General features: G+C 45.9%; 2 protein-coding genes across 5 annotated transcripts in view; one reads left to right on the top strand and one right to left on the bottom strand.

The window, feature by feature from the left end:
* The window catches only part of Nuggc (nuclear GTPase, germinal center associated), a 52,661-nt gene extending 28,274 nt beyond the window's left edge, over positions 1 to 24,387 (bottom strand). Inside the window, exons 1-11 of one of the 3 annotated variants that reach the window (XM_076545227.1) lie at positions 24,295 to 24,387; positions 23,718 to 23,846; positions 22,873 to 22,978; positions 19,098 to 19,267; positions 15,363 to 15,388; positions 13,296 to 13,383; positions 9,452 to 9,559; positions 8,781 to 8,889; positions 5,469 to 5,691; positions 4,080 to 4,310; positions 870 to 1,079 (exon numbers count right to left, since the gene is read on the bottom strand). In XM_076545227.1, coding sequence (XP_076401342.1) covers positions 870 to 1,079; positions 4,080 to 4,310; positions 5,469 to 5,691; positions 8,781 to 8,889; positions 9,452 to 9,559; positions 13,296 to 13,338 — 924 coding nt within the window. In that variant the 5' untranslated portion in view covers positions 13,339 to 13,383; positions 15,363 to 15,388; positions 19,098 to 19,267; ... (1 more) ...; positions 23,718 to 23,846; positions 24,295 to 24,387. The remainder of the gene's footprint in view (positions 1 to 869; positions 1,080 to 4,079; positions 4,311 to 5,468; positions 5,692 to 8,780; positions 8,890 to 9,451; positions 9,560 to 13,295; positions 13,384 to 15,362; positions 15,389 to 19,097; positions 19,268 to 22,872; positions 22,979 to 23,717; positions 23,847 to 24,294) is intronic. The other 2 variants (XM_006988778.3, XM_076545229.1) reach the window with 2 other exon arrangements.
* A 3-nt stretch (positions 24,388 to 24,390) lies between these two features.
* Positions 24,391 to 27,025, top strand: part of Elp3 (elongator acetyltransferase complex subunit 3) — a 67,417-nt gene continuing 64,782 nt past the window's right edge. The window contains exon 1 of one of the 2 annotated variants that reach the window (XM_006988782.4): positions 24,391 to 24,539. In XM_006988782.4, the coding sequence (XP_006988844.1) occupies positions 24,521 to 24,539 (19 nt within the window). In that variant the 5' untranslated portion in view covers positions 24,391 to 24,520. Of the gene's footprint in view, positions 24,657 to 27,025 lie in introns of both variants that reach the window. The other variant, XM_006988780.4, reaches the window with a different exon arrangement.

The following is a 27,025-nucleotide window of genomic DNA, read 5'->3' as shown; positions in this document are numbered from 1 at the left end:
TCCTCAGAAAGCTAAACTCGGCAGCAGGACCAATGCAGACAGCTCCAGGCTTCCTTTCTACCTTTTCCCTCCTCCACACACCCCATGACCTTCCCTCTGTCCCCAGGGAGCATCATCCTTCCCCACTTTGCCCATACAGATGCAGACTCTTGGTTCTTCAGTGACTGACTTCTGTGCCTTGCCGCCGCCTTGGCCTCTGCTATGGTTTGGATGGGAAATGCCTCCCACAGGCTCATGTGCTCGAACACTTGGTTCCCAGCAGGTGGCGCTGTTTGGGAGAAGTTATAGGACCTTTCCGATAGCTCAGCCCCACTTTCTGGTCTCATTGGTGTCTCTCTCTTATCTCTCTCTGGTCTCACATATCCATATGTCTGTCTGTCTTTCCTGTGTGAGGAGGAAATGTGGTCGATCTGCTTCCTGACTGTCACACAGGCCCCATGTCCCTGCCACCATGCTTTCTCCATCATTGTGGACTGTATCCCCTCTGGAACCGTAGCCAACAAAACAAGGCCTTTCTCCCCTAAGCTGCTTTTGGCTGGGACACTCTATTACAGCACCAGAAAAGTAACTGAGGCACAGCCTCCTTTGTGCTCATGGCCGCCTTGTCCCTCTCCTCTGCTTCCCTTTAGGCCTCTCTGTTGCTGTCCTCCTCACACATCATACACTCTTGTCCCAGCTACACACACACCCTGCAATCCTTTCTTCCCCAGTTTCTGTGGCCATCCACGTACAGCCCCTGCCCTGTTCATCACCAGAACACAGAAAAGTGTAAGAATTTAATGTCAGCAAGCGCACAAAATCCCAACTTGTTTCTCTGAAGGGGCCGGGGAGCAGAGGCAAGAAGGAGAAGCCCCGTGAGACAGAATCACCTTTTTCCACATCTCATCCCTCTTGCTGTTGAAGTCGCCTGTGCCTGGAATGTCCACCAGGACTACCCCTTCTGGGATCAGTGCAGATTTGGGAAGAATCACTTCCACGTATTTGATCAAGGGCCAGATTTGTGTTTCGGCGGATTCTCCATCCCAGTCTCTCCTCTGAGTGCGGATGTAAGGGTCCAGCTTGACAGATAGCTCTCCTGCCTGAAGAAGAAGGACAGGCCGCACATACCAACCATGCCGATGGCTCTTTATCCTGGGTTGGCTGTGATGCAGAGCCATTGAAGGAATGCTGAGGGATGGTGAGAAGCCCTCAGACAACAGACATCAGGAAGCCTGGAATAGTCTCTTCAAGGACCTGCGAAGACTCCGGAGACCAGCAAATTCAAGCTCCTTAGCATAGTCGGGGCTGGAGAGGTGACTCAGTGGATAAGAGCATTCGATGCTCAGTCATGAAGCCCAGAGTTCAGATCCCAGCATCCATACTGGGCAGCTCAGAGCTGCCTACAACTCCAGCTCTAAGGAATCCCTCTCTCTCCCTGTCTCTGTCTGTCTGTCTGACTGTGTCTGTCTCTGTCTGTCTGTCTGTCTGTCTCTCTCTCTCTCTCTCTCACACACACACACACACAAATAAAATAAATAGATAGATAGATAGATAGATAGATAGATAGATAGATAGATAGATAGATAGATAGATAAATATTTAGAACTCGGTGGGGCTGGGAATGTGGCTCAGTTGCTAGAATGCTTACCTAGCGAGCATAAAGCCCTGAGTTTGGTCACAGCACGACATAAACTGAGCATGGTGGTGCCCACTTGCAATCCTAGCCCTCAGGAGATGGAGACAGAATAACCAAAGTTCAAGACCATCTTTGGCTGCACAGTGACTTCAAGGCAGTTCAGAAAATAAGAAAGCTCCCTAACTCACAGATGATGTAGCCCAACTCTGCTGGAAGAGGACTCCAGAAAAGTTACAGGATACTAAATTTATCTCCCAGATTCCATTTGCTTCTAAAATTAATGCAATTTTCTAAATTTTGCTTAGAGCATATTTTCTCCACATGGCAGAAGGCAAGTGTGAAGAATTTAGTTACTGGGAATCTCATGTATAATTATAGAAAATCAATCATGACATAGTGACCATATTTTCCAAATTAAAAATTGATAAAAAATTTGATCTTTTAAAAGGTAATTTAAAAACTTCCAAGTAGAGCCGGGCGGTGGTGGCGCACGCCTTTAATCCCAGCACTCGGGAGGCAGAGGCAGGCGGATCTTTGTGAGTTCGAGGCCAGCCTGGGCTACCAAGTGAGTTCCAGGAAAGGCGCAAAGCTACACAGAGAAACCCTGTCTCGAAAAACCAAAAAAAAAAAAAAAAAAACTTCCAAGTAGATATACATACATATATATAAATAAATTCTCCTCCCTCTGTGGTGTGTGTGTGTGTGTGTGTGTGTGTGTGTGTGTGTGTGTGTGTACTTGATAAGTAGGCTTTTTTAGAGCATTTCAAAAACCATGAGTGGGACTGGGGGCAGGGGGGGTTTCCAGTCTACTGTCCTGCTCAGATACATCTGGGAACAATGGCACATTCATGCTGTCAGTCAGGGCAGTAGTTCTCAACTGGGACACTTCAGAGAACAGAAAAGCTAGGATCTATGGTGGTCATTGTTGATCAATGTCTACAGAAAGGTCCAGAAAGAGAGAATGACACACACATGTAAGTTCACACACATGCAAGCCACAGGCACATGTGGAAGTCAAGAGGACAACTTGCAGGAATCAGTTCTCTCCTTTCACTTTGTGGGTCTCGGGGCTCAAATTCAGGTTGTCAGGCTTGCTGGCAAGTGCTGTGGATTATGCTCATTATTAATTAAAAAACTGACTGGCCAATAGCACAGCAAGAAGAGATCATGTGAGACAGCCTGACACAGTGAGAATGATGGGAGGAAGAAGGATGGAGACAGGGAGTTGAGGGAGACACCAGCCAGCTGCTGGGCAAGCAGGACTTGTAGAAAATGAGGTAACAAGCCATGAGCCACATGGCAAAGCATAAATAGGAATAGGGGTTAATTTAAGAGTTATCTAGTAACAAGCCTAAACTATCGACCGAGCATTTATAAGCAATACTAAGCCTCCAAGTCCACTATCTGAGAAGCAGCTGCCAAGTATTTGGGAACAGGTGGATGGGAAAGAAACATCCAATTACAGGCAAGTACTTTCACCTGCTGAGCCATTTCCCTTACTCCCCTCCCTCTTAGGAAACCAAAGTTCTTTAATGTACAATGTTTGTAAGTTGGCTTCACAGATTATTTTGTCTCAATATACATTCTGAATTTCAGCATAACAGAATGTATTCCAACTCTGAAAGTGGATAAGCATCCCAGTCTTCATCTGTGCCAGCCTGGGTGTCCATCTCTTTGGGGAGCGAGGTTGATCTAACCAGGGAAAAAAGTCAGGCTGCTGCCTCTTCTCTGACAGCTAAGAAGAGCCACTCAGACCTGTTCTGAACAATGGAATCCAAACACAAATTTATCAAGGGTGTTTCTGGGAATGTTTTCACTTCCTGAAATGGGAAATGTGTTTGGGGCCAGCATTTGTCTACTTCTTTCCATGAGACTAGCTGCAGTGTCTGGCCTTTCAGCAGCAACCTCATGACTAAGACAACAAGTGTCATGGAAGGCCAAGGAGACCACAGAGATGTTGAATCTGACATGGCTGAGTCACTAAACCAATCTAAGACCATATGCCTCCAAATGAATACATTTCATTTGCTTATGCCTTTATATATATATGAAAAAATATAATATATAATGGGTATATATATATTCATTTTCACTCAAAGCCATTCCAAATTAATCATCAGCTGACTGTAGTCTTTTCTGAGCATAAAAACTCCATTTGGAAATCAAAGATTACCATCTATAGGCATAAACAATGAAAGATAACTTGGATCATTTCACTTCCTGAAATGGGAAATGTGTTTGGGGCCAGCATTTGTCTACTTCTTTCCATGAGACTAGCTGCAGTGTCTGGCCTTTCAGCAGCAACCTCATGACTGTGAAAGATAGCTTGGATGGTAGCTAATTCTGTTTTGGGTACCAGTTTATTTCCAATAAAAAAAAATCACTGTACCTTGGACAATTCCCTTGGATGTATGCAACTGTTATGCTTAAGACCAGTAATAAAGGACAATAAATCTGACATTACCTCCTCTGCCTTAAGAGTGATGATTCTGGAGGTGGGAATCCTCCCTCTGGGCTTCATCTTAAGCAAGTCCTCATAGTGCCTCCTTTCTGCCCCGTGGCCATACAGCATCTGTAGCTTCTGGGCAGCTTCTTCTGCTGCGTCGTCCCTGGCCCACATATCCACTTCTTCTCCCCTGGGCCCGTCTGCCCTGTGCAGGAGCATAGTCAAGTCCTTCAGCTCCGCCTTCCACTCCTGCCAAGGCAGAGCAAGCCACACTGCTCAGGACAGGTGGAGAGAGTGGTAACGAGGGGAAGCGCAGAGCACAGGGCCCTGAGAGAGGGCAGGGGTTACAAGCAGAAACCTAAACCAGCTACCCTAAACCCCTTTATCTGTAATGAGTGAATATCCTGTAAACGGTTGGCCTCCTCAACTTGACACAGCCTGAGGTCATCTGAGACAGGAAGCTTCAACTGGGGAACTATCTCACTCAGGTCGGTCTGTGGCCATGTCTGTGAGAGGCTGTCTTGATTTTCTGAATGGATGGAAGAGGGTCAAGTCCACTGTGTGTGATGCCGTTTCAGGGCCAATGGTCCTGAGCTACATAAAAAGCAAGCTGAGGATGAGCCTGTGAGGCAGCCAGGGAGCAAGCCAACAGGCAGCAGTCCACCATGGCTCCTGCCTTTGAGTTCTTGTCCCGACTTCTCTCAATGACAGGTTGTGACCTAGAAGTACAAGCCAAATAAACCCTCCCCCCTCCTCAGCTATTCTTTGTCATGGTGTTGGTCACAGTAACAGAAAGGAAATTAAAACAATGGGGAGAGAGGGGCCTAAAGAGGGGAATGGCTGACCCAAGGGTCTCACATGGAATTGCCTCAGGACCTGGGCCAGACAGAAGCCCCATCTCACCCTGAAGAATATTTTCACTGAATTATGTTTCATTAGATAAATGTCCCATAAATATTTGTGTGTGTGTGTGTGCATGTTTATGTATGTGTGTGTGCATGTTTATGTATGTGTGTGTGCATGTTTATGTGTGTGTGTGTGCATGTTTATGTATGTGTGTGCACACACACATGTGTGAAGGCAGGGATTGACATCAGATGTTTTCCTCAGTCACCTCTGCACCTTGTGTTTGTTTGTTTGTTTGTTTGTTTGTTTGTTTGAGTAAGCATCTCTCACTGACCCTGGAGCTCCCCAATTCAGCTGGCTTTTCACCCTCCCTGGATGCTGGAGGTCCAAACTTAAGTCCCCATGCTTGCCCTACAAGCCTTTTCCCGACTGAGCCATCTCCCCAGCGCCTGTGCTGCATTTATAATGATATAATTGTAATCTCCAGTGGTGGAAAGAGGAAAAATCCAGGAAAGAAAGGAAAAGATTAAAAAAAGAGGGCAGGAGGGCAGGCTGGCAGACCTGATCAGACAGAAGGTGGATTTTGGCCTCATACTGCTCACAGCAGCCGGAGCTCACTTGTACGATGCACGACGTGCAAATGCTTTCTCCAGACACTGGTAGAAACATCGCTTGCTGGATGAGGGCGTTGATCAGAGAGCTCTTTCCAGCGCCGGTGCTTCCCAAGAACCCAACATAGATGGGCTCCACTGGCGGTTTTTCAATCAAGGCAAGGAGCCGGTTTCTGCGTCCAGTTCAGAATGCACATTAAGTACGAAACAAAGCACATCAGAAGAGACCGCAAAGAAACCAGGGTCCGACCCTGGGCAACTCACTGTATCCTTCCTTTCTTTGACGAAGGGGTAATATGCCTCCTTGTTTACTACACAGACTTGGTCTGGGGAGCAAATAGGACTAGGTAAAAATGCTTGGTAAAGATAATTCCCCGCCGGGCGGTGGTGGCGCACGCCTTTAATCCCAGCACTCGGGAGGCAGAGCCAGGTGGATCTTTGTGAGTTCGAGGGCAGCCTGGGCTACCAAGTGAGTCCCAGGAAAGGTGCAAAGCTACACAGAGAAACCCTGTCTTGAAAAAAAAAAAAAAAAGATAATTCCCCACAGACGTTATATTGTCTACATAGATGTGAGACATCCTTGTTTGTATTCCATGGAAAGTGCCTGTTCTCATCTCTAATGAAACTCCTGCAGAAAAGTGAACAACAGCTGCTGAGAGACGTGGGATTGTGGAAAGGACTGCTGAATTAAACCAGCCTATATGCTTTAGAGATGTCCTGGCTTCAGAATGGAAGCTCAGAACAGAAAACGTGTTGCCTTGGAGGAGAGGTTGTGCTTTTGTTTCCACAAAACAAAAGCCTATGGATTCCCTTCAAGTTCACAGAAATCAGATTTGACCAGGGGAGACCTCCTGAGTATCTTGGCTACAGACATGGGGGAGGAACCAAGAAAGACTACAGGACAGGTGACATGTAAGTTGATCCCTCTTCATGGGAACAACTCAGAGATGAGACAAAATAAATCTTGTTGGCTACAGAGTCCTCATGACTTATTACATGCCATCCTTTCATATGGAATAGGTAGAGATTTATATTACAGTTTGGTTATGCAGTCCAAACAAACTTTAGTTGACAGGTGCCTTTTACTTGCTCAAACATAAAACAAAAAAAAAATCATCTTTAACTGGCTTGTGCATACCGCACATTTCATACTTATGTTAATGCAGATATATGTGTTACCTTTAAAAGTTTATGTGTTTTCAGAAAAAAAGGGACCAGACACCAATAAAGACAAGTAGCCCAGATGATCCAGACTCTCAGAGAGCCTTTGTTGTAGTTTCCTCAGAGTTCTGCATCCAGAACAGCGTCAAGACTGCTGGCTGAGATGGTCCAACCTCACAGACTACTCTAGCCAAAACTTCAGATAAGCCCTACATTTTCCCATCACACCAAAACTAGACAACAGCTAGCTCTCCCAGGACTTGACCATTATCCCAATTTTCCCAGGATTCCCTAAAGATGCCAGCACCCCAGACAATAGGAAGCAGTCTCGAACACAATGCCCATATTCCCAAGAGGTGGAGCAGATGGTTTTTGGCCATACAGAGGTATATTTCAGATAGATAGGTGATCCTCAAACACTTCAAAGATCTACAGAATATGGCATTTTAGTGTTTTAACAACAGGGCTTTTCATGACAGTGAGACATGTTTGCTCCTGGTGTCATCAATCTAGTTCATAAAAGGATGATGGGCATCAAAGAACCTCCATATAAAGTTTGCTTTCGGGGGCTGGAGAGATGGCTCAGAGGTTAAGAGCACTGGCTGTTCTTCCAGAGGTCCTGAGTTCAATTCCCAGCAACCCACATGATGGCTCACAACCATCTACAATGAGATCTGGCGCCCTCTTCCGGCCTGCAGGAGAAACACTCACTGTATACATAATAAATAAATCTTTAAAAAAAAAAAAGTTTGCTTTCTTTGTGGCAGAAGCTAGCCATTCAGGCAAGAAACTGCCCCTGCCTCGGCTGCTGACAGTGTGCTGTCCAAACTAAACAAGCAGGACACCAAAGAAAGGTGACTGCTGAAACTTGCCAAGACAAGGTAAGACAGTCCTTCAAAATTCCTGCTTCACAGAAAAGTCTGTCAGATATTCTAGGTCTGTGGGCCAAAGATGGATGCCCCAACATTGCAGAGGAATCTTGGGTGACTGACCAGGAAGCCAGCTGTCTATGTCATTTCTTAGTTTTGGAAGTTGTTTGCTCTGCACTTCCTGTTTACTCAAGTAATATATCCTTCTGTGGTCTTTTATGGAGTTGAAGAGTAGGTAGTTATGACTGAAGTTTTCCTTAGTTATGATAGAAGATAAATGAGGTACAGAGCTTTGGACTCATCAAGATAGAATAAATCATGGAGTGTTTTCTCCAAATATGCCAAATACAAATGGACTGGACATTGTAAATGTAATTCTTACCTGATAATTGTTCTAATTGTTTACAGTTTTATTATTTTAGAGTTAAAACCTTTCCTATTTATTTGGAAAAAAGGGAGGAAATGTTGTGGAATATTTACATATGTGGAATATCTACATATGTGGGACATTTACACTGTGTGAGCAAATGTCACTGTGATTGGTTTAATAAAAAGCTAAATGGACAATATTTCAGGGCACAGAGAATGTTGGGGAGAAGAAGGGAGGAGTCATGAGGAGAGCAAGCAGCATGGGCATTACAGAGTAAAGGTAACAGAGCCACATTTAAAAAGGTAGATTAAAAGATATGGGTTATTTCAAGTTATAAGAGCTAGGTAGAAAAAAGCCTAAGCTATCAGCCAAGTTTCCATAATTAAGTCTCCATGCCATGATTTGGGAGCTGACTGGTAGAACAGAGAAAGACTCGCTACAGAAAAGTCTGAGGAACATCCCAGACTCCTGTGAGCAAGGTCAACTATGTCATTGGCTCGCTCTGGGGGCCTTCGAGCCAGTTCTATATGAACAGTTGAGGAACTCAGTGACACACGGCTTGGCTGGGTTTGGAGCATTTCCACTTATCCACAGTGTGACTTTGCTCCATGACTTGGTCTCTCTGAGCATCAGTTTCAGTAAAAATGGAACAATCACAGTAGAGTAGCTGACAACAGTGACCACACACCAATGGTTACTTATCAATGCTTAAAACAAACAAACAAACAAACAAACAAACAGCCCGAAAGAGGGCTTCTAGCCACAGGGGTTTTTTCCTATCCTTCCATTCTAACTGAAAGCACTCTTTGTTTTTCCTGGTGAGGTGTAGCATCGGATTGGAGAGTGCACACTCCAGACTCACATGAGATACTTGAGTCCACTAGGAATGCTATCATCCAGGAAGACAGACTGAATCATCTTCTGGTAAGTGTTGCTCAAAATCCTCCTGGTCCGAGACTCCAACTTTTCATCTGGAATCAATAAAAATGGATTGCCTGGGGGTGTACCTGGCAGAGAAAGAGAGCCAGGTCCCCAAAGGAGCCTACTGAATACTGCAGGGAAGGAAGAGAATTCAGTGAAACGAGAAGCCAATTAAACCAGCAAACAAGCTGTCTGCCACTGGAGATAAGCGTTCATCAACAGGCAGTGTTGATTCTGATCACCTCCAGAGACCAGCACACTCCACACTCCCCTTACCACAGAACTTCTCTGTGTGTTTCCATGGACTTCAGCCCTTCTAGAGCCGTCTCCCCTGTGGATTCTGTATGAACACCCACCAAAGCACCTAGCTAACCATCTATAGACTGTCTTCTCATCTGGGAAAAGGCTATTTTGATAACAACCTCCTCTTCCGAGCAGCCTGGACATAAATGGTCAAGTTAGGTATCTCTGTGGAGACTCTAAGGAGCAAGTGCATGGCGGGGATGCTCCCTCGCCCTCAGAACTTAACATCTCCCCTCGGAGCATCTGCACCTGTTGGCGAAAGACAGAGTCCTGTTGCCACGAGCCACACCAGCATTTCACGACACTCACATTCCTTAAGAGCACTTTGCTCCGCAGAGGGAAATGCTTGGAACTGCTGCTCTCGATGTGACCTGCTGCGTCTTTTCTTCACCGGTTCTTTAAACAGATCACAGTCAACTAGGGATAAACAGAGGATATAGTGAATTACAGGTGGAGGGCGGGCAGAGGATCTCTGCCTCACCTCTGCCAACACACACAATCAAAAGGGCTCAGAGCACCCTGGCCAGCTCCACCTGCTCTGAGCAGTTGTCTCAATTCAGGACCTAATTCTCAGGGTCATTGCACTCGTTGTACCTTTTATCGGGTACTTTTGTGTTATCTGTGACAAACTATCCTGACAAAAAGCACCTAAGGAAGGAAGGACTTATTTGGGCTTGTGTGACATGAACGCAAGGCAGCCAGCCGGTCACACAGTATCAGCAGTCAGGAAGCAGGGAGTAATGTATACCAGGGCACAGCTCACTTTTGTTATTTTATTCAGTCCAGGACCCTGGCATATGGACTGGTGCCACCCATATTCAGGGCAGGTCCTCCCATCCTACTTAACCCAATCTAAGAATTCCTTCAAAGACATGCTCATAAGTCAGTCTCTAGGTGATTCTGGGTCCCGTCAAGCTGACAAGCAATATTATACATCCTGTTCTGATATTACTCTCCAGATGCAGACTTCTATTTGCATGTCCTTAGAAACCAAAGTAGCTGGATACTGTTCATCAAATGTAAGTTTTAGGAAATCCACTGACTGAGGAGGGGAAATCTCAAAGCAGGGTTAAGTACAGGGAACAAACAGACAGGCCTTTCAGATCTCCATCAGATACAGAACAGAAGGGAAAGCAAGCATGTATCCAAGGCAGTGTCTTCTGCTAAGCCTCGGAGTCCTTCCTCATCTGTCAACTGAAAGGTTGGGAAAATAGAAGTACTGAAGCAGTAGGAGGGGGTTCCCTGTACAGTGGATGCCTTTCAGCTGAGCCTGCTGGTGCACGACTGTACTCCCAGATGCTTAGGAGGCCGAGGCAGGGAGATCATGGGATCCAGATAGATCAGGCTGGCACAGCTAGTGAAGCTTATCTCAAAATGAAAGGTTAAAGTAGAGACTGGGAGGTGACTTTTAGCAAGCAACGTGTATATGGCACAGCATGAGGACCAGAGTCCAATTGCCAGCACCTGCATAAAAACCATGGTGGGCCAGCTTTAATCCCAGCATGGCGGAGGCAGAGATAGGCAGATCTCTGGAGCTCCCTGGCCAGCCTGGTAAGCTTGAGGTTCAATGAGAGACTCTGTCTCAAAAAATAAGGTGGAATGCAATCACCATACATTATATGTGTGTCTGAAATTGAAGACAGCGATGTTCTAAAATAGAAAGTGTTGATGGTGTCATGGGCCTATGAGGACGCTGGACTAAAGTCTATCAAATTGTGCAAACAGGCGAATTGTATACGATGTGAACTATTGGTCAATAAAGATTTTATAAAATGTAAAAATAAAAACAAGGTGAACAACTGAGGAAAACAGCCTACATTTACCTCTGGCTTCTCATATGTATATTCAAACATGTGCATACCCACCCACATACATCTGTACACAGGTACAAATGCACACCCACATGAACACATGCAAATGCATGCACCATTTCTACATACACAAGTTGAAAATAAAAAAGGAATGGGGATATAGCTCAATGGTAGAGTACTTAACTGGCCTACATGAGGCCCTGGGTTCAATCCCTAATACCACAAAAAGATAAAATGAAATAAAAGATGCCTTTGGGAGATTAATTAGGGAAAGCACCCCTGCCCCATGCTTCTTCCCCTACAGACATTAGCAGCTGCTTCCTTAAGAAGGAAGAAATAGAAATCAGGAGAAGAAGGTCTTTGAAGTCTGCAGGAGTCATTCATTCACTTACGTGATGACTTGGTTATGAGGTAGGGGCCATAAGCCCAAGGAGAGCTGTGCTTTAGATTTAGAAAACACACCTCATTGGTATTGCCTGGATAGAAAGGGATGGCAGCTTGGTCTCTGGGGCAAAAGTTGCTGGAAATGATCCTAACCCAGTGTTCCTGGGGCTTGCTGGTTACCAGGGAAATAGCCATGGAGTGATCTGGAACAGCTGGTCCCAAGAGATGCCACTCTGAGCTCACATAATGAGTATATAAAACCCCAAAGCTGAGTGTGGCCTAAGAAGGTCAAGTTCCTTGATGGACTGATGAGGCACTTCAGTGGGGACCCAGGGTGGCATCCTAAGCAGCAGCCCCAGATCGCATCACTGGGCTCCAGATGTGGGTCTCCCACACATCATGCACAGCCCTCCACCACCACTTCTTCAGTCTTGCATCCTCCAGCACAGACTTGGCTGCTTTCTGGAGCCAGCTCATACACCACAGACGATTCCAGTGCAGAGCCACACATGTGCCAAGCTTGAGCGGCTGACACCTCATGCTTCTGCTGTGACACATGAAAAGCTCATTCACTAGATCCTTCTATCCCAGGAAGCGATTGATCTCAACTGCAAACATCCATCCTGGCTCAACTTCAGGACTGCATTAGAACTAAATCCCAAGCAGTTGCTGGCTCTGTGGCTTCAGCCAGAGAGGGAGAGGCAGAAAAGAGCATGCTACTCGAAAGCCTGGGCCAGGTGTAAGCCAAATGCTGAAGACCAGGAAGCAGCTCAGAATGCCAGGATGCATGCACAGTCATCTGCAGAGTAATGTAAAAGGATGTCTACTTTGAAACTCAGGTGCTCTTGTGTGAACAATGTTTGCACAGTCTCTTAGCCATATGCATCAAACAAAGAACAAACCCATCTATGCAGAGCCCTTACCTCAACTTTGTAAGTAAGACCCAGCAATTAATCTGATATGTATGGGAACTTGGGGTAAGAATTCAGGTAAAATAACAGGTTTAGAAATTCTTTTCTCAGTTCCAAAAATGAAAAACTACCTGGAGAGGATAAAATATTCCATATTGGGTTTATACCATGAATGGGTTTATTAAACTGGCTGGAATGAACTGGCCTGAACGTGGACCATAGTTCTTAATATCCCCTACAATTGCTTGGCCCTCCAGCTACATTGAATTGTTCTAGTAAAGAGCAAGAGGGGTGAATGGAAGTAGGAGGTGTCACTTTTTAAAACTGATCCCCAACATATGCAGCTCTGTGGTCAATTTAGACCATTGCTAAAGCAAAGGGTCCCCTCCTTACCTCTGAACTCAGCCCAGGGGACCCAGAAATTACAGGGGTTTTGTATGTGTCCAGCCAGGCTTCATGTGATGGCTGCTATCCACACAGACCTGAAAATATTGATTCACTTTCCCCTAAGGAAGTTGTTTCCATAGTGACGAGAAGGATTTTCCTCCTCAGTTCTGAAAACAAGGATGATTTGACATACCCTTGTTGCAGTCAACAAGAGAGCTACCCACTCTTAGCTACCTCAAAGAGATACTTGCTGTGGCCCAAGAGACCTTCCACCAGCCCACTGAGGGAGGAAGTTTGCCCACACTGACTCCAATGGACTTGTCCTTGAACAAGACACTTTTTAGGCCCGTCAATCCCCTTCTAAGGAAAGCCACCTGCTGCTATTCCAAGGGCCTCACCTTGCTTCCTTAGATTTCAGAGTCCAAGCTCGTGTTGTAGAAACTATTTTTAAGGCGGAAACCTCACATACACAACTGATCATCGGACAACTCACTTTGTCATGAATAGACTACTTTAGTGATTGCTTTTAAAAATTGACATCCATTTCTTACCAACTCGTCAGAACACAGAATCCAGCTAAAGAGCAAGGGTTGACAGCTCTGGTTACAGTCTCAGCCTTTGACCAAACCAACAGCAGCCAGGTCATTTCGGGAGTGTTACCTGAGTGTGGCATCACACGCTCCGAAGCCTCTGCTTCTGCCATTTCCTGCTAAGTCAGCTGCTCCTTCTGCCTGTTTAAGAAGCCAGCCTGAAGGGACAAAGAACAAAGAAGAAAAGAAGACAGACACACATGTTGAAAGTACAAAAACCAGCCCGGGGATGAGGGGTGGGGGGGGTAATAATCCCCCTACCTGACAGACTTAAACAAAAGAATCACAAGTTCAAGGCCAGCCTGGGCTACACAGCAAGACCCTGTGTCTCACTGGTCGGTAGTGGCGTACACCTTTAATCCCAGCACTCGGGAGGCAGAAGCAGGCGGATCTCTGTGAGTTCGAGGCCAGCCTGAGCTACAGAGCGAGATCCAGGAAAGGCGCAAAGCTACACAGAGAAACCCTGTCTCAAAAAAACCAAAAAAATAAAATAAAATAAAAATAAAAATACAAGCTTTCTAAAATGAGAATACACAAATATGCTTGTGTTCTGTATCCTCCACTAGCTTGCAATAATCTAAAGAGCAGGGAGCCTTCTCGATTCTCTTTGAAACCCTCACAGTGCCTCATGCATCACTCATTGACATTAGATGTGACAAAGATCAATACGTGATCACTGGTCCTCCATCACACACATCATCTAGAGCGGTTTAATTTGATATTGCCTAAGATCTTTAGGGCAACTCATTCTGAAATGAGAACGCGCCTCTGGTGACCAGAGCTGTGGACGTCAAGTTCTACACATTGGCAGCTTTGGGCAAGGTCAGTGCCCCAGTCAGGTGAACTTGAACCTGTGCCAATGACATTTATTTCCAGCAAGAGTCAGCTTGAAGCCGGGGTGTCTATGTGCCATTTCTCAGGCCTGGAGCTTTGTGGCTGCCTACTGAGCAGGGAAGGGGGGGTCCGGGTGGTTTGGTCTTCTGGACCTTCCTCACCCCACCTCAACAGGATGACACCTGACTGGGGGTTGACTGTGTGCAGCCTTGAAGCATGGGGCCTCTGCAAGGGGAACAGAAAGTGGTAGGAAAGCATCATCGAAAGGAAGTGTCAGAGCTGGCCTGAACCACTAGCGGACAAGGCCGGGCATGCGCACGAAGAAGATTCAGGGCCCTATGGAGGCTCAGAATGGAGAGCACGGGGCAGAGCAGATGGACGTACACTGCCCTGGAGCCCCTTCCTCTGCCCACAATGATGAGAATCCAGGGAACACCGGGGGAGTACCCAGAATCCTTACTCTCCAGAGCCACGGCTTCTGTTGGGGAGCGCTCAGCTGTGCCCTTCAAAAACAGAGCCACCAGCCCTTCTGAAATATGCAAAAACTTCCTGATGTGTGAACCTCCTCCACGACTCTCACGGGCCTTGGTGAGACAGACACATGAAATAAGGCAGACTGTGCCGTATTTGCACGTGACCCCCCCTCCCCAATTAAAGTCACAACTCATCAGTTGAAATGATCTATTCTTGGTTCAGTTTGCAGATCCCACCTGACTAAACGGCTTCCGCGCTTGGTACATGCTGGTTGAACGTGGTGGGATGCGGATTCTGGAGGCAAGGTCAGAAGCACTTAGCTCTCCACTGCCTCTCCTGCAGCCCTCTCTCACGCCACCCACCCGTGGTTCTCCAGGGAAGGGAGTTCTGGTGAATTTCCACAAACCTGTCACATTGACCCCCTTTTCTCCCCTGTGAACTCCTACCCTTTATTCAAGATTGTGTTCTTAGAATTTTTTTCTCTAATAAGGTGTCTGAATTCCTAATCATTCCTTTTTCAGGTCCCTGCTGCTCTGTAAATGGCCCGATTAGAATGACTTTTCTTTTTTTCTCTCTGTTTCTCCCTCTACCTTTCTCTTTCTCCGCCCCTGCTTTCCACGGCATCTTTCTATGCAGCTTAGGCCCAGGTCAGTCTCCAACTCACGACTCTCTTTCCTCAAACCCTGGAGTGCTGGAATTACAGGTATGGACCACTATGCTCAGCTCAGTAACCATGGTTTATGTTTCCTCCTCCTATTGAACTAAGGTTTTCTGATACTAGAGAAGTCTAAAAAATGGCACCTATGTTACCATCTGGTAACGGACTCACCTTCAAACATGCTGAGATTCTGTGTTCTTGTTTGAAGTACATAGCAGAAATGCCAGCAGAGGAAATGCCCAAAGTCACACACATTTCATGAGATACATGGAACGGGAGAGATGGTTAAGAGCACTGACTGTTCTTGCAGAGAGGACCAAGGTTGAGTCCTAGCACCCACATGGTGGCTCACAACCATCCATAACTCTGGTCCCAGGGGATCCAGTGCCCTCTTCTGGCCTTTGTGGATAGTGGGCACACACATAGCACATAGGCATGTACATAGGCAAAACACCCATATATATAACATAAACAAATAGTTTAAAAAGCACTGTTAAAAACACTAAAACTACTAAACCACATCAAGAACAAAATGAGTGAGGATAGAAAAGGCGGATGAGCTACAACATGGCCACTCTACCATAAGGCCTGTCTGATTTCCAGTACAAAATGAGGCGGTAACAGGAAGCCCTGCTGTTTTCTAAAGAATGGGGGGTCAGTGAGCCACCATCACACAGAATGTTAGCCATTATGTTGCTGCTGTGAACACTGCAGACCAAAGAAAACGTATGATCCCACTGTCGGACAAAATTCTGTGGTTTGCCAGGACATTCAGTGTTCTAGAATTCAAATTCCAGGGGGAGGGGGACTAGTGAGTCCAAACAAACCCCAAAAGAACAAACGGACCATGGCCAGAGTCATCATTGCCACACTGTCATCAGGCTACATGAGCATTTCTCAGGCTCTAGATTTGAAGATGCATTGAGACTCATCTCGAGAGTAACACTCTTCCACTTCAGAGGGCTGTGGATCAAAGCACATTTTCAACAGGACACGGAGTTGGGAGAAGAAGCAGGCATGCTACTGGATGCTGGAATACAAGCCGTGGTTTGGGCTTCTTTCAGGGTCAGGGGAAAGTTCAGCTGACTTCATTTACTGCATCAACAGCACATGATGTCCAGAAAAATCTGTTGGCACATATCTGCCCAGGACTAGACTGAGTTTAGCTCCATCAAAGCAGACACATGAACCTCTCACCAAAACAGCAGCCACAGTACCAGTCAGTACACAAGGAATTTGTGACCCTAACTGATGTATGTGGAAACAATGGGAATTACTTGAAATGGGGTTATAAGAATTTAGGTTTCGGATTCCTTCTGCCAAGGTCAAAGACTGTGAGGAAGGGGCCATTTGGTTGACAAAGACACTAGAAAATGGACAAAAATCCTCTCCAAAGAGAGCAAAAGGAAAACAGGAAAACCAATCTAAGAGGCTAGCCGATCAATATGAACTCAACACTGTAGTGGCTAAGACCACTCTCTTCTCATTCTGCTACCAACCAAAAGGGCCGTGGAGCTGTGGGGCTTCCCCCCAGTCACCTTGCCACTCTGGGGCTTGGGTTTCCCATCTGTAAGCAGACGGTGTGTTCTCTGGTGTAAAGAGACGTCGCTAAAAGGATGACAATCCTCGTTCTGCAATGCCACCAGCAGCGTAACAGTCATTAGGGCTCCGAGGAGTGGAGTAGCATGTCTGAGATGGACTCAGTCCTGAGTTCACAGTCTTAAAGACAATGCCCGCCCCTGGGGGGGGGGGGGATGGAGAGATGGCTCAGAGGTTAAGAGCACTGGCTATTCTCCCAGAGGTTCTGAGTTCAATTCTCCAGCAACCACATGGTGGCTCACAACCATCTGTAATGAGATCTGACGCCCTCTTCTGGCCTACAGGCAGAACACTGTATACATAGTAAAAAGAAATAAATCTTTAAAAAAAAAAAAAAAGAAAGAAAGAAAAAGAAAAAAAAAACTGTTCTCAGCTGATGCCAGAATTCACTTCCCCACAGGGGGAGGTAATAAGGAGGTAATAATGCTGGGGTATGGTGGGGGGACTCGGATTGGTTTCTGTGAAGAACCAATCCAAAGCAGTCGCAAGAGCACAGCTCATTCCACCTGTGTTTCAGCTGCGCGGCCAACCCTCCCGTTTCGCTTTTAGGGCTTATTTACATGCCCTGAGCCCAAGAATAGCATCTTTTAAATGATGCACTGCAGGTTATGCCAGTCAAGGGATGGCTGTCTGCTGCTGGTTTCCTGTTAAATAACCGACAGTTGTTCTTGCCTCTCTCTTACCCTCCCTTTCTTTTGTCTGTCGTGGGAGAAGTGACGCAGACTCATGATCCCTAGCGGGGAACGGCTGTGGAGAGCGGAGTTAAAGAAAGAGTATCAGGGCTTTTAGTTTACGGATACGCACTCTGAAACACAGAGAGTCACACAGTAAGGTCACAGCAGGGTCAAGAGCAGTTAAATGACATGAGCTCTCAAGCCAAACCTTCAAATGCCTGGAGGAAAAGATGTTGTCACTTAAGCCATCAGCCAGTGTGTCCAGTGTCACCTGCCGGTCAGAGGCAGAAAGGGGATGGGGTGACATGGTTTGCTGCCAGTGTTCCCCCTAGGTGAATACGTGAGGAGTTAAGCAGATATCATCCGATTCTGATGAAACAAAATTCAACCTTTGGTTTTCCTTTCCCAAGCTCGTCCCAGTAATGAGATGAAACGTTTCTCCTTGTCATGAACCCATATGACCCCAACAGCGCCTGCCTTGGCTGTTTTATTTTGTGAGGAATGGTCTGGATTACCTAAAATGTATCATCTTTTAAAATCAAATTAAATTTTTATTCTTCCCGTTTCTAGTGTATTGGTATTCATAAGGCCTTAACATTCACTCACACAAACAAAAAGATGAAATTCGTTTTCTCTTACGAAATAACTCATCTTGTGCCAAGGAGATGCCTCAGCAGTAACCTGTTTGCCACACACGCCTGCAGCAAGTTCCACCCTCAGAACATGTCTCCAGTTCTGGCACTCTTACAGAGAGGTGCAAGGTGGAGACGGGAGACTCAGCTGGAAGCTCCCAGGCGGCCTAGCCTGGAGTTCACTGAGCAGAACAGTTCAAGAAGCAAGAGGCTCCCTGCCTCACTCAGCAAGGTGGAAAGTAAGAAACCTGTAACTCACTTTGAGAAAGTCAGTCCACAGAAAAGAGACAAGTGTCCCATACAGAAGAATTCCAGCATTTGTGTGGCTACCCCATCCTCACGGGCAGAAGCACATGTCCTTGGGGACATTTTGGGTCCTGACTTTCTTCTGAGGAGTACAATATGGGCATTGGAGAAAGGAGTAATTCGGCAAATACCACCCAGCCAAGTGATCCAAATCAGCACCAATAGTTACAGCTCAAGGAGATGCTGTTTATTTTCCTTGAGGTGTGGTGAGAATGACTTCAGCTCTGTGGTCCCCCAACCCCTAATGCTAATCTAAGTATGAAAAAAATGTCAGAAAAATGCCAATAGCAGAGAATCTTACAAAGTACCAGATCAATACCCTTCAAAACTGTCAATACCATCAAAAAACAAGAAAGGTCTCAGATGACAGCCAAGAAGAACCTATAGAGACAGAACTGCCAACCAAGTGTGATACGGTGTCCTGGATGGGGTCCAGTAGAATATGGACCCTGGATATAGACTCAGAACCTTCATTCACTAGACATAGACATTCCTTAGCACTCGTGCTCATTCATGACTATGGACTCATTCATGACTAAGGTGCCACTCCAGGATAATCAGGATAATTGGAGGGCAGGTTACACAAACTATTTCCTCAAGTCTTCTGTACATCTAAAACTATTCATTTTTAAGCTTCTATTATTAAATAAAATCCCACAAATCATAGCACAGAATACATAAGAAAGACAACTTACCAGATGTTGCTGAACAGAAAATAAAAAGCAAAAAGATAAAAAAAAAAAATCCCAAACAGTTTTGCTTCAGTTCCAGGAGTCCACAAGTAAAACAGTAGCGAATAGAGACATCAATACAGATGGTGCAGACACCAGGGACCCACTAGATAGGGCCCTCGGTGATCACAGTCCTAAAGCCACAAAAATAAGCACAACGGAAGTGAAACTAACCACACTAGGCTATTTACCCTAGCTTCTTCTCTCAATATGGAGATACGCTGTTTTCTATTTTCTATTTACCCCAACTTCCTCCCTCAATATGGAGATAAGCTGTTTTCTACTTTCATTTAAACTTCAATTGCATGTGAACTGGGGATCATGCACCTCCGCCTGCTGTCTTCCCACAGTCAGACAGGATTTGACCACATTTCCTACCAAAACAGATTGCAGCATCTTGCCACAGCACACTTTCTCTGGGGGTAACTGCCATCCAGATGGATCCAGGGCAGGAGAGACAAAGTGCTGGTTCCCAGATACCCAAATGTGCAAGACTGAGGGAGGTGGAGAAAGGATATGGTCAATAAAGCCAATTTTGACACAAACTCAACCTTAACCCCAAATACATTCCATCAAAAATAAAATGCTATTGGGCTTGATTGTAGACAAAAAAAAAGTGGAGAACCAGATTCACATAATTCTTTTGAGATATTAAAGTTTAGATCTCTTTTATTTTGAAAAAATTGTATTTTTGTTTCCTTTTAAGATAGGGTCTCACTATGTAGCCTAGACGGGTCTTAACTTACAAGATCCTTGTTTTTAAAAACAAATGTTTTTAGAGTACTGCCCAGTAGAGAAGGAGGAAAATAAAAGCTCCTCCTTTGTGAAGGTTGGCTACCCTGTCAATCAGACTGAGTACACCTCCATCTGTGTACTGTTACCCCTGGGTGTCAGTTTGACCGTTACTAGGACAATGCTCAGGGACTCTAGGTGTGTGTTTAGTCCAAAATGTGGGTCAGAAAGTGACAAAATCCTAGCGTGGGCAGGATTGAAGACAAATATTTAGAGTATCTCAAAAACTGCTTTGAACTTTTGACAGGATGGGTCCTCCCTACATAAGCAAGATACTAAAATATCAATATAGATTTCAGAGACTTTTTCCCCTTTGGGTTTTTTTGTATTTTATTTTTATACTTTTGGCCAATATAAATTTCAAAACAGAAAACCAACATATCACAAGACCACTTACAAGCATACAACACAAGCTTAGCTTGCCCCCTGCTGACGATTTTCTTGTCTCAATGGCTAACTATATTCAGAAGTGCTATTAGGTCACTTTAAAATAAATTGGGTGAACGAGATCCTAATTAGTCTTAACAAGAAAAACCCGGAGTCAGATATGGAGGGTGAAAGCTGAAAGGGCAGAGAAGCAGAGAAGCAGCCACTAGGAACTCACCTCTAAGAGTCCTCAGACAGAATGGGAGCATGAATCCTGTCTCCACCTCCCAAGTGCTGGGATTAAAGGCATGTACCACCACAACCCAGCTCTGTTTCTCTTTTAGACTGGTTCAACCTTGTGTAGCCCAGGGGTGGCCTTGAACTCCTGATCTTCCTGCTTCCTCCTCTCATGTGCTGGGATTAAAGGTGTGTGCCACTACTGCCTGGCCTCTATGGCTAACTGGTGGCTAGCTCCTCCCTCTGATCACCAGGCAAGCTTTATTTGTCAGAACACAAACAAAATATCACACAACAGTTGGGGAGCTGTTAAAAATACCTGGGTTCTTTATGGCAGTCCTTAGCACATGACACTAGACACCCGAATGCTAAGCTGGTTAGAAGTTTGGTCACCCTGACAGCTGAATTCCCATTGAACTCATCAACATATCAAAGCCAATGAAAGAGAATTTGAAAACACCCCACACCCATCACTGCTGTGCTCTCCAGCATTAGCCGATGAACTGCCCAAGTGTCCATCAAAAGACAACGTGTCTTCTCTTCTGCATCAGCTCCCACCCATCCCGCAAATCCAAGGATTAAGTAGAACATTTCCTCTTCCTAATCCATCAAATTCAACCCCCCAACGTTGGATCTAAATGCAAATCCACTGCCATTTTGCATCACCCCCTTGACCTCGGATTCCTCACCAGCTACTACCCCACTTATCTGTACTTCCTCACAACAAATCTCCAAGTTATCTGAAACCCCCCTCCTCTCTTATGCATCTATTATACGCTGTCCTACTTGGTGTTCTCTTGCTGTGATAACCAACCCTAACCAAAGCAACTTCAGGAGGAAACAGTCCATTTGGTTTACACTTCTAAGTCACAGTCCAACCATGAGGAAAGGCGGGTCCGGAGTTTGAGCAGGAAGTAAAACCATTGGCTTGCTCCCAGGCTCCCATTCAGCTACCTGTCTTATACAACCTATGCCCACCTGCTCAAGGATGATACCATGCAAGTGAGCTGGGTCCTCTTCCATCAGTGAGCCATCAAGAAAATGCCCCCTAGGCCAATCTGATAGAGACAATTTTTCAATGAAGTTCCCTCTTCCAACTGTGTCAAGTTGATAACCAAGACTGGCAATCACATAAACCTACTCCCATCAAGCTGGGACCCTTCCTCTTCCCCCAAAACTGTTCTCATCGCAGTCCCCCAGTGATCCTGATCAACTCAATCCTCATTTCCTCGACTCCTCAGCAGTGTCTGACCCTGTTCCTTGACACTGTTTACTTGGCTCCTAGGTCTTCCACACTCAACCTGGGTTTTCTTCCATCTCCTAGATGTACCCGGCCAGTCTCCTTGTTAGTCACTAGTCTTCTCTCTGATCTGTTAATAATAGAATACCCCAGGGCTTAGACCTCAGTCTCTTCTTTTACCCTGTTCCACAACTTAAAACTTCAGCATACATCTAAAGCTCTCAACTGGGATCTCAAGATATTACCTCTTTCATGGTTCATCACTCACTAGGCATTTCAAATACAACAGAATCAAAGCCAGCCCCTCTGAAACACCTCATATCGGATAATGACAACTACATCATCCCCTGCCTTGATCCAAAAGCTGTGGTCTCACACTTGATGTCTCACTTTTTTTCCCCATAATTCCACACTGAGTGGAAGGCCTACTGAAATCATCAAAAATGTTTTCAGCATCTTACCACTTCCATGGCTTTCTACCCTGATTTGAGGCACAATAATGTTTTGTCTTATTCAGTGCTTCCCAAGCCTTGATGACACTGAAGTCTGTCTTAGTGAGGGTTTCTATTGCTAAGATGAAACACCGTACCCAAAGTAAGTTAGGGAGGAAAGGATTCATTTGGCTTATATTTCCCATCGTAGTTCATCACCAAAGGAAGACAGAACAGGAACTCAAACAGGGCAGGAATCTGGAGGCAGGAGCTGATGCAGAAGCCATGGAGGGGAGCTGCTTACTGGCTTGCTTCCCATGGTTTGCTCAGCCTGCTTTCTTATAAAACCCAAGACCACCTGCCCAGGGATGGCACCACCCTCAATGGGCTGAGCCCTCCCCTATTGATCAGTAATTAAGAAAACAGCCTACAGGCTTGCTTACAGCCAGATCTTACTGAGGCATTTTCTCAACTGGCATTTTCTCCTTCAGATAACTCTAGTTTGTCAAGCTGACATAAGACTAGCCAGCATAGACTCAATCATAGAGGATTTCTGTTTTATACGTGTTAATTTTTTGAGATACATATTGACAAATGTAACAAAATCTAACACGATGACAAACAGGGAAGAGGTTGGGGCTGGACTATAAACCTGAGAGCAGAGAGGTGATACCTAAAACCGCAGAACTCTGGGGAATCACCAGAAAGAGACAGGATCAAGTGACTCCTGCAGAAGACCAGTCAGTGTCTTGACATGAGACAGAGGTATCCACAAGAGTCTGAAAAAAATAATAGAAAATTCTAGAGTGGGGACCCCTATCCTAAAATATTTTCAGGGAAGCTAATTCATTTTTGTTGACAGGAGGGTGATATTAAGATGATTTGAAAAAAATCTCAATCTTGACCAGAACAGTTTCAGAGTGGTGGTGGCACCAAAATCAGAGCTCTAGTGGGAAGTAAGGAATTGGAAACATCACATCTTCCAGCCTTTATTAATGCGAAGAATTCTTAATATCTGGCCCATGGACAAAGGAGATCATGGAAGGGTTTCAAGACAAATTACTCCTATCTCCAGATGGGGATACATGGTGTCTCACCCAGTGTTTTCTCGAGTTAGCAAGAAAGATGTGTCGTTCATCTGAGACTCGGGGAACCTATAGGCTGCAAAGCCTACACAATAAAGCTAATACCTGATTCTTGCCTAGTGTCTTTCAGGAAAATCAGAGCTTAGATTTCATCATAGTGAAGGTCTAATGCTCATGGTGTGTGGGATTTCTACCCAGGCTCCCTCTATGTATGCCTGGGCTCCTAAGCCCCCATGCAGGGGCCACTCACATCCACATTCCTGCAACAGGTACTTGAATGCTCTTTTGGGAGGGCCGGGGAGGGGGGAAGAAAAGAAAAAAAGCATTGAGTCTCCCACTTGAGCCCATAAGTAACTTCATTTTGTGTCTATTTGTCTCCTTTACTTTGGCTGAAGGTACAGAAATAAATCATTGTCCTAAACCTGCCAGTCACCTTGATTCCAGAGAAAACACAGCCTCGAAGGGCAGACTCCTGACCATATAAGGACCATTAGCAGTGATGTCAGGGCTGCACCCTGGAGCATGAAGTGATGGATGATCTTGTAGGAGCCAGAAGGATCTCCTGGAGGGACGTCAGCAATAAAGACTGAGACAATGATCAACCCGAGCACACCTTACCCAGGGCTGTTTAAATAAACATGCCTCTTGCCTCCTGTCTTCAATTCTCCCATAACCTTTAAAAACTAACGCTTATGTCAACACCCCCAAAGACAGGCTTGGGTGGGGGGGTGGGGGGTGGGGGGGTGGGGGGTGGGGGAACCACTGGTCTCCTTTATCTGTTCCTCTTCCCAACACGGTCGGCTGTGCTCGTGACACGTGGCCCAGCCTCGCTGGTGGAAACGTTCAGAGCCCAGGCTTTTGCTTTAAGAACTCTGGCTACATTGCACTCCCGTCCCGCCTCCTCGGAGTGGGGAGGGGGGGGACTTCTTTAAATAAACTGTCCCGTCAGTACTAGCCAGGTCCGGTTTGCCGATCCCCAAGAATTCCTCCGCACCCACCCATCCACCCACCCACGAGGATCGGGACGCACGGCCCCTCCAGTCCGAGAGCGCCGGAGCCGCCGCCGCCGCCGAGACTGGGCGGGGCTCGGCCCGCGCGCGCGCAGGGCCTTCTGGGAAGAGCCGTGCCGTACGCTCCATGCGCTTTCACGACAGTCCCGGGTTGCTTTGCGGCTGGCAACTTCAGCCGTGGTGTGTACTACAGTAGTGTGGCGGTAGCCTCCTACCCCGCGCCGAGATGAGACAGAAGAGGAAAGGTGCAAAAAAAAAAGCGGGACGAGGGGCAAGGGAGGCGGTGGATGTCCCGCGAGAGCAGGCCGAGTCTCCCATTCCCACGGGATTCGGCTCCCTTGTCCGGAACGCTTCGACTTGGGGTGGGCTGGCCTCCTTTTATCTGCGTGCTTTGTGAACCAGTCTCCTCTCCTGATTCCTCTTTCAAAATGACTTACGTGTTGTCCTTTGTGTGGATGGGTGAAGGGAACCGTTATTCGAAGACTAGGTCTTTACCGGAGTTAAGGTGGGAGGTGGTGTTTAGCGCTTTGCCGTTTCATTCGTGGCGACTTGATTGAACGTGTTTGTTTGGATTGTTTTTAAATCTTCAAGTAGGAAAGGCGTTGGTACGTCCCTAAAAGTGGGGATTATCCGTGCGGTTTGTGCAACAGCTTTACGTGAACTTACTCCCATTTATTTTACCTCTGGGGTAGCCTGGAGCAATGCTTTGCAGGTTTTTCAACAGAATGAAGTCATTTTGTTTTTTTGTATTTTGGGGGGGATTTTGTTGTTGTTTGTTTTTGAGACAGGGTTTCTCTGTGTAGCTTTGGTGCCTGTCCTGGAACTCACTCTGTAGACCAGGCTGGACTCGAATTCACAGAGATTGGCCTGGCTCTGCCTCCCAAGTGCTGGGATTAAAGGCGCGCAGTGGGCGTGCACCACCACTGCCCGGAAGAATGAAGTCATTTTTTGTTTGTTTTTTGTTTTTCGAGACAGGGTTTCTCTTTGTGTAGCTTTGTGCCTTTCCTGGAACTCACTCTGTAGCCCTGGCTGGCCTGGAACTCACAGAGATCCGCCTGCCTCTGCCTCCCGAGTGCTGGGATTAAAGGCATGCACCACCTCCGTCCCAGTAGAATGAAGTCCTGTGGTTTTTTTTTTTTTGTTTGTTTGTTTTTGTTTTTGTTTTTGTTTTGAGACAGGGTTTCTCTGTGTAGTTTTGCGCCATTCCTGGAACTCTGTAGACCAGGCTGGCCTCAAACTCACAGAGATCCATCTACCTTTGCCTCCCGAGTGCTGAGATTAAAGGCATTTTTTTTTTTTTAAGTATTTTTAAAACATTCCACTCTTATCTCTGTACTGCCCTTGAGAGCAGTTGGTCAGAGAATGCTTGTTGGTTGTCAGAATAATAGCTGGGTATTGAGCCTTTACCAATCATTTTGAAGTTGTGTCATCTAAATTTATACTTAGTACGTGGGGCTGACTGGTCATGGTGCACCTGTAACCTGGAGAAGCATCACATGAACACTGAGTGTGTTGTTGGTCACTGCTCCTTGGCATTAACTGGAATTTCCCTCCCACACAACATGTCCTGTGTCCTTGTCACATCAAACACAACATGCACTAGATTAATTTAATCTTACATCGCTGCAAGGTCACTCTTTTGTCTCTGTCACCAGCACCTTAGTTCTTATTTTGACATCACCTCTTAAATTTGTGCATTTACCCTCGTTCCCTCAACCATTTTTTGCTTTTTGTGGACATTTGTTTTTGTTGACTCTGACATCTGTCTTCTGAGATTTGTCTGTAGGCACTGGTGCCTGTTGCGGTAAAGGTTTTCATTGAGTCTTGTAGACGTTTGTTGTTGGATGTGTACGGGTGTGTGGTATTTGCATCCGTGTGGGTGGGTGAATAGGCCAGAGGAGGAGTTTTGTCACACTACACCTTACCCCCTTGAGACAAGATCTGTCACTAAACTTGGAGTTAGGCACCCGGCAAGCCCCAGCAATCCTCCTGCCGTAATCCCGAATCACGTCCTCTGTGGCCCCCTCTTTCACACATTCTAGGTTTATAGGCATTAATGTAGGTATGCCTAGTTTTTAACATGGGTGCTGGGATTCGAACTCAGGTCTTCACATACGGATTTTTAATGTGCTGTTCAAAAGCCTTTTGTTTAGCATCTAAATTGATGTATCTTTATTTTCCTTTCTGACTTATTTATATTGATAACCTCACTTTCTTTAAAAACTTTCATTTTTTAAGTTACAGAGTTGAGAATGTATAATTCTGAGAATGTATAATACAGTAGAATGTATAGTCTACTGTTGCCTTTAATGCCTTTGCCTAGTGGCCAGTGTTCTGTCTGCTTATTGAACCCTGTTTAGACAGCCTGTGTTCAAGTTAGATCTCCTTTCACCAAAACAGGTTGTTCTTAGGGCTGGCATTGGTCCATCCTGCATGTTCCCCGGTAGTTTTTCACATCTTTGTTTTTACCAACCCAGCCTCCTGCCACCTCAGTGAAGTCTTCTGCAGAAGTCTTATACACAGAAAGATGAAAGCAGACTTAGTATCGTTTTAACACACACACATGGGCTGGAAAGGTGGCTCAGCGGTTAAGGGCACTGACTGCTCTTCCAGAGGACCCAGGTTCAAACCCCAGCACCTACATCACGGCTGACACACACACATGCACACAGATGGGGGTATGAGAACATGAATATGCAAGCTGACAGGATGCTGCCTCATTTTCTGCTCA

The sequence above is a fragment of the Peromyscus maniculatus genome, chromosome 9 (genome assembly GCF_049852395.1).
Source record: "Peromyscus maniculatus bairdii isolate BWxNUB_F1_BW_parent chromosome 9, HU_Pman_BW_mat_3.1, whole genome shotgun sequence".
Classification (NCBI taxonomy): Eukaryota; Metazoa; Chordata; class Mammalia; order Rodentia; family Cricetidae; genus Peromyscus; species Peromyscus maniculatus.
The sequence above is the reverse complement of the archived record's forward strand: the minus strand, read 5'-3'. Positions and strand labels throughout refer to the sequence as shown.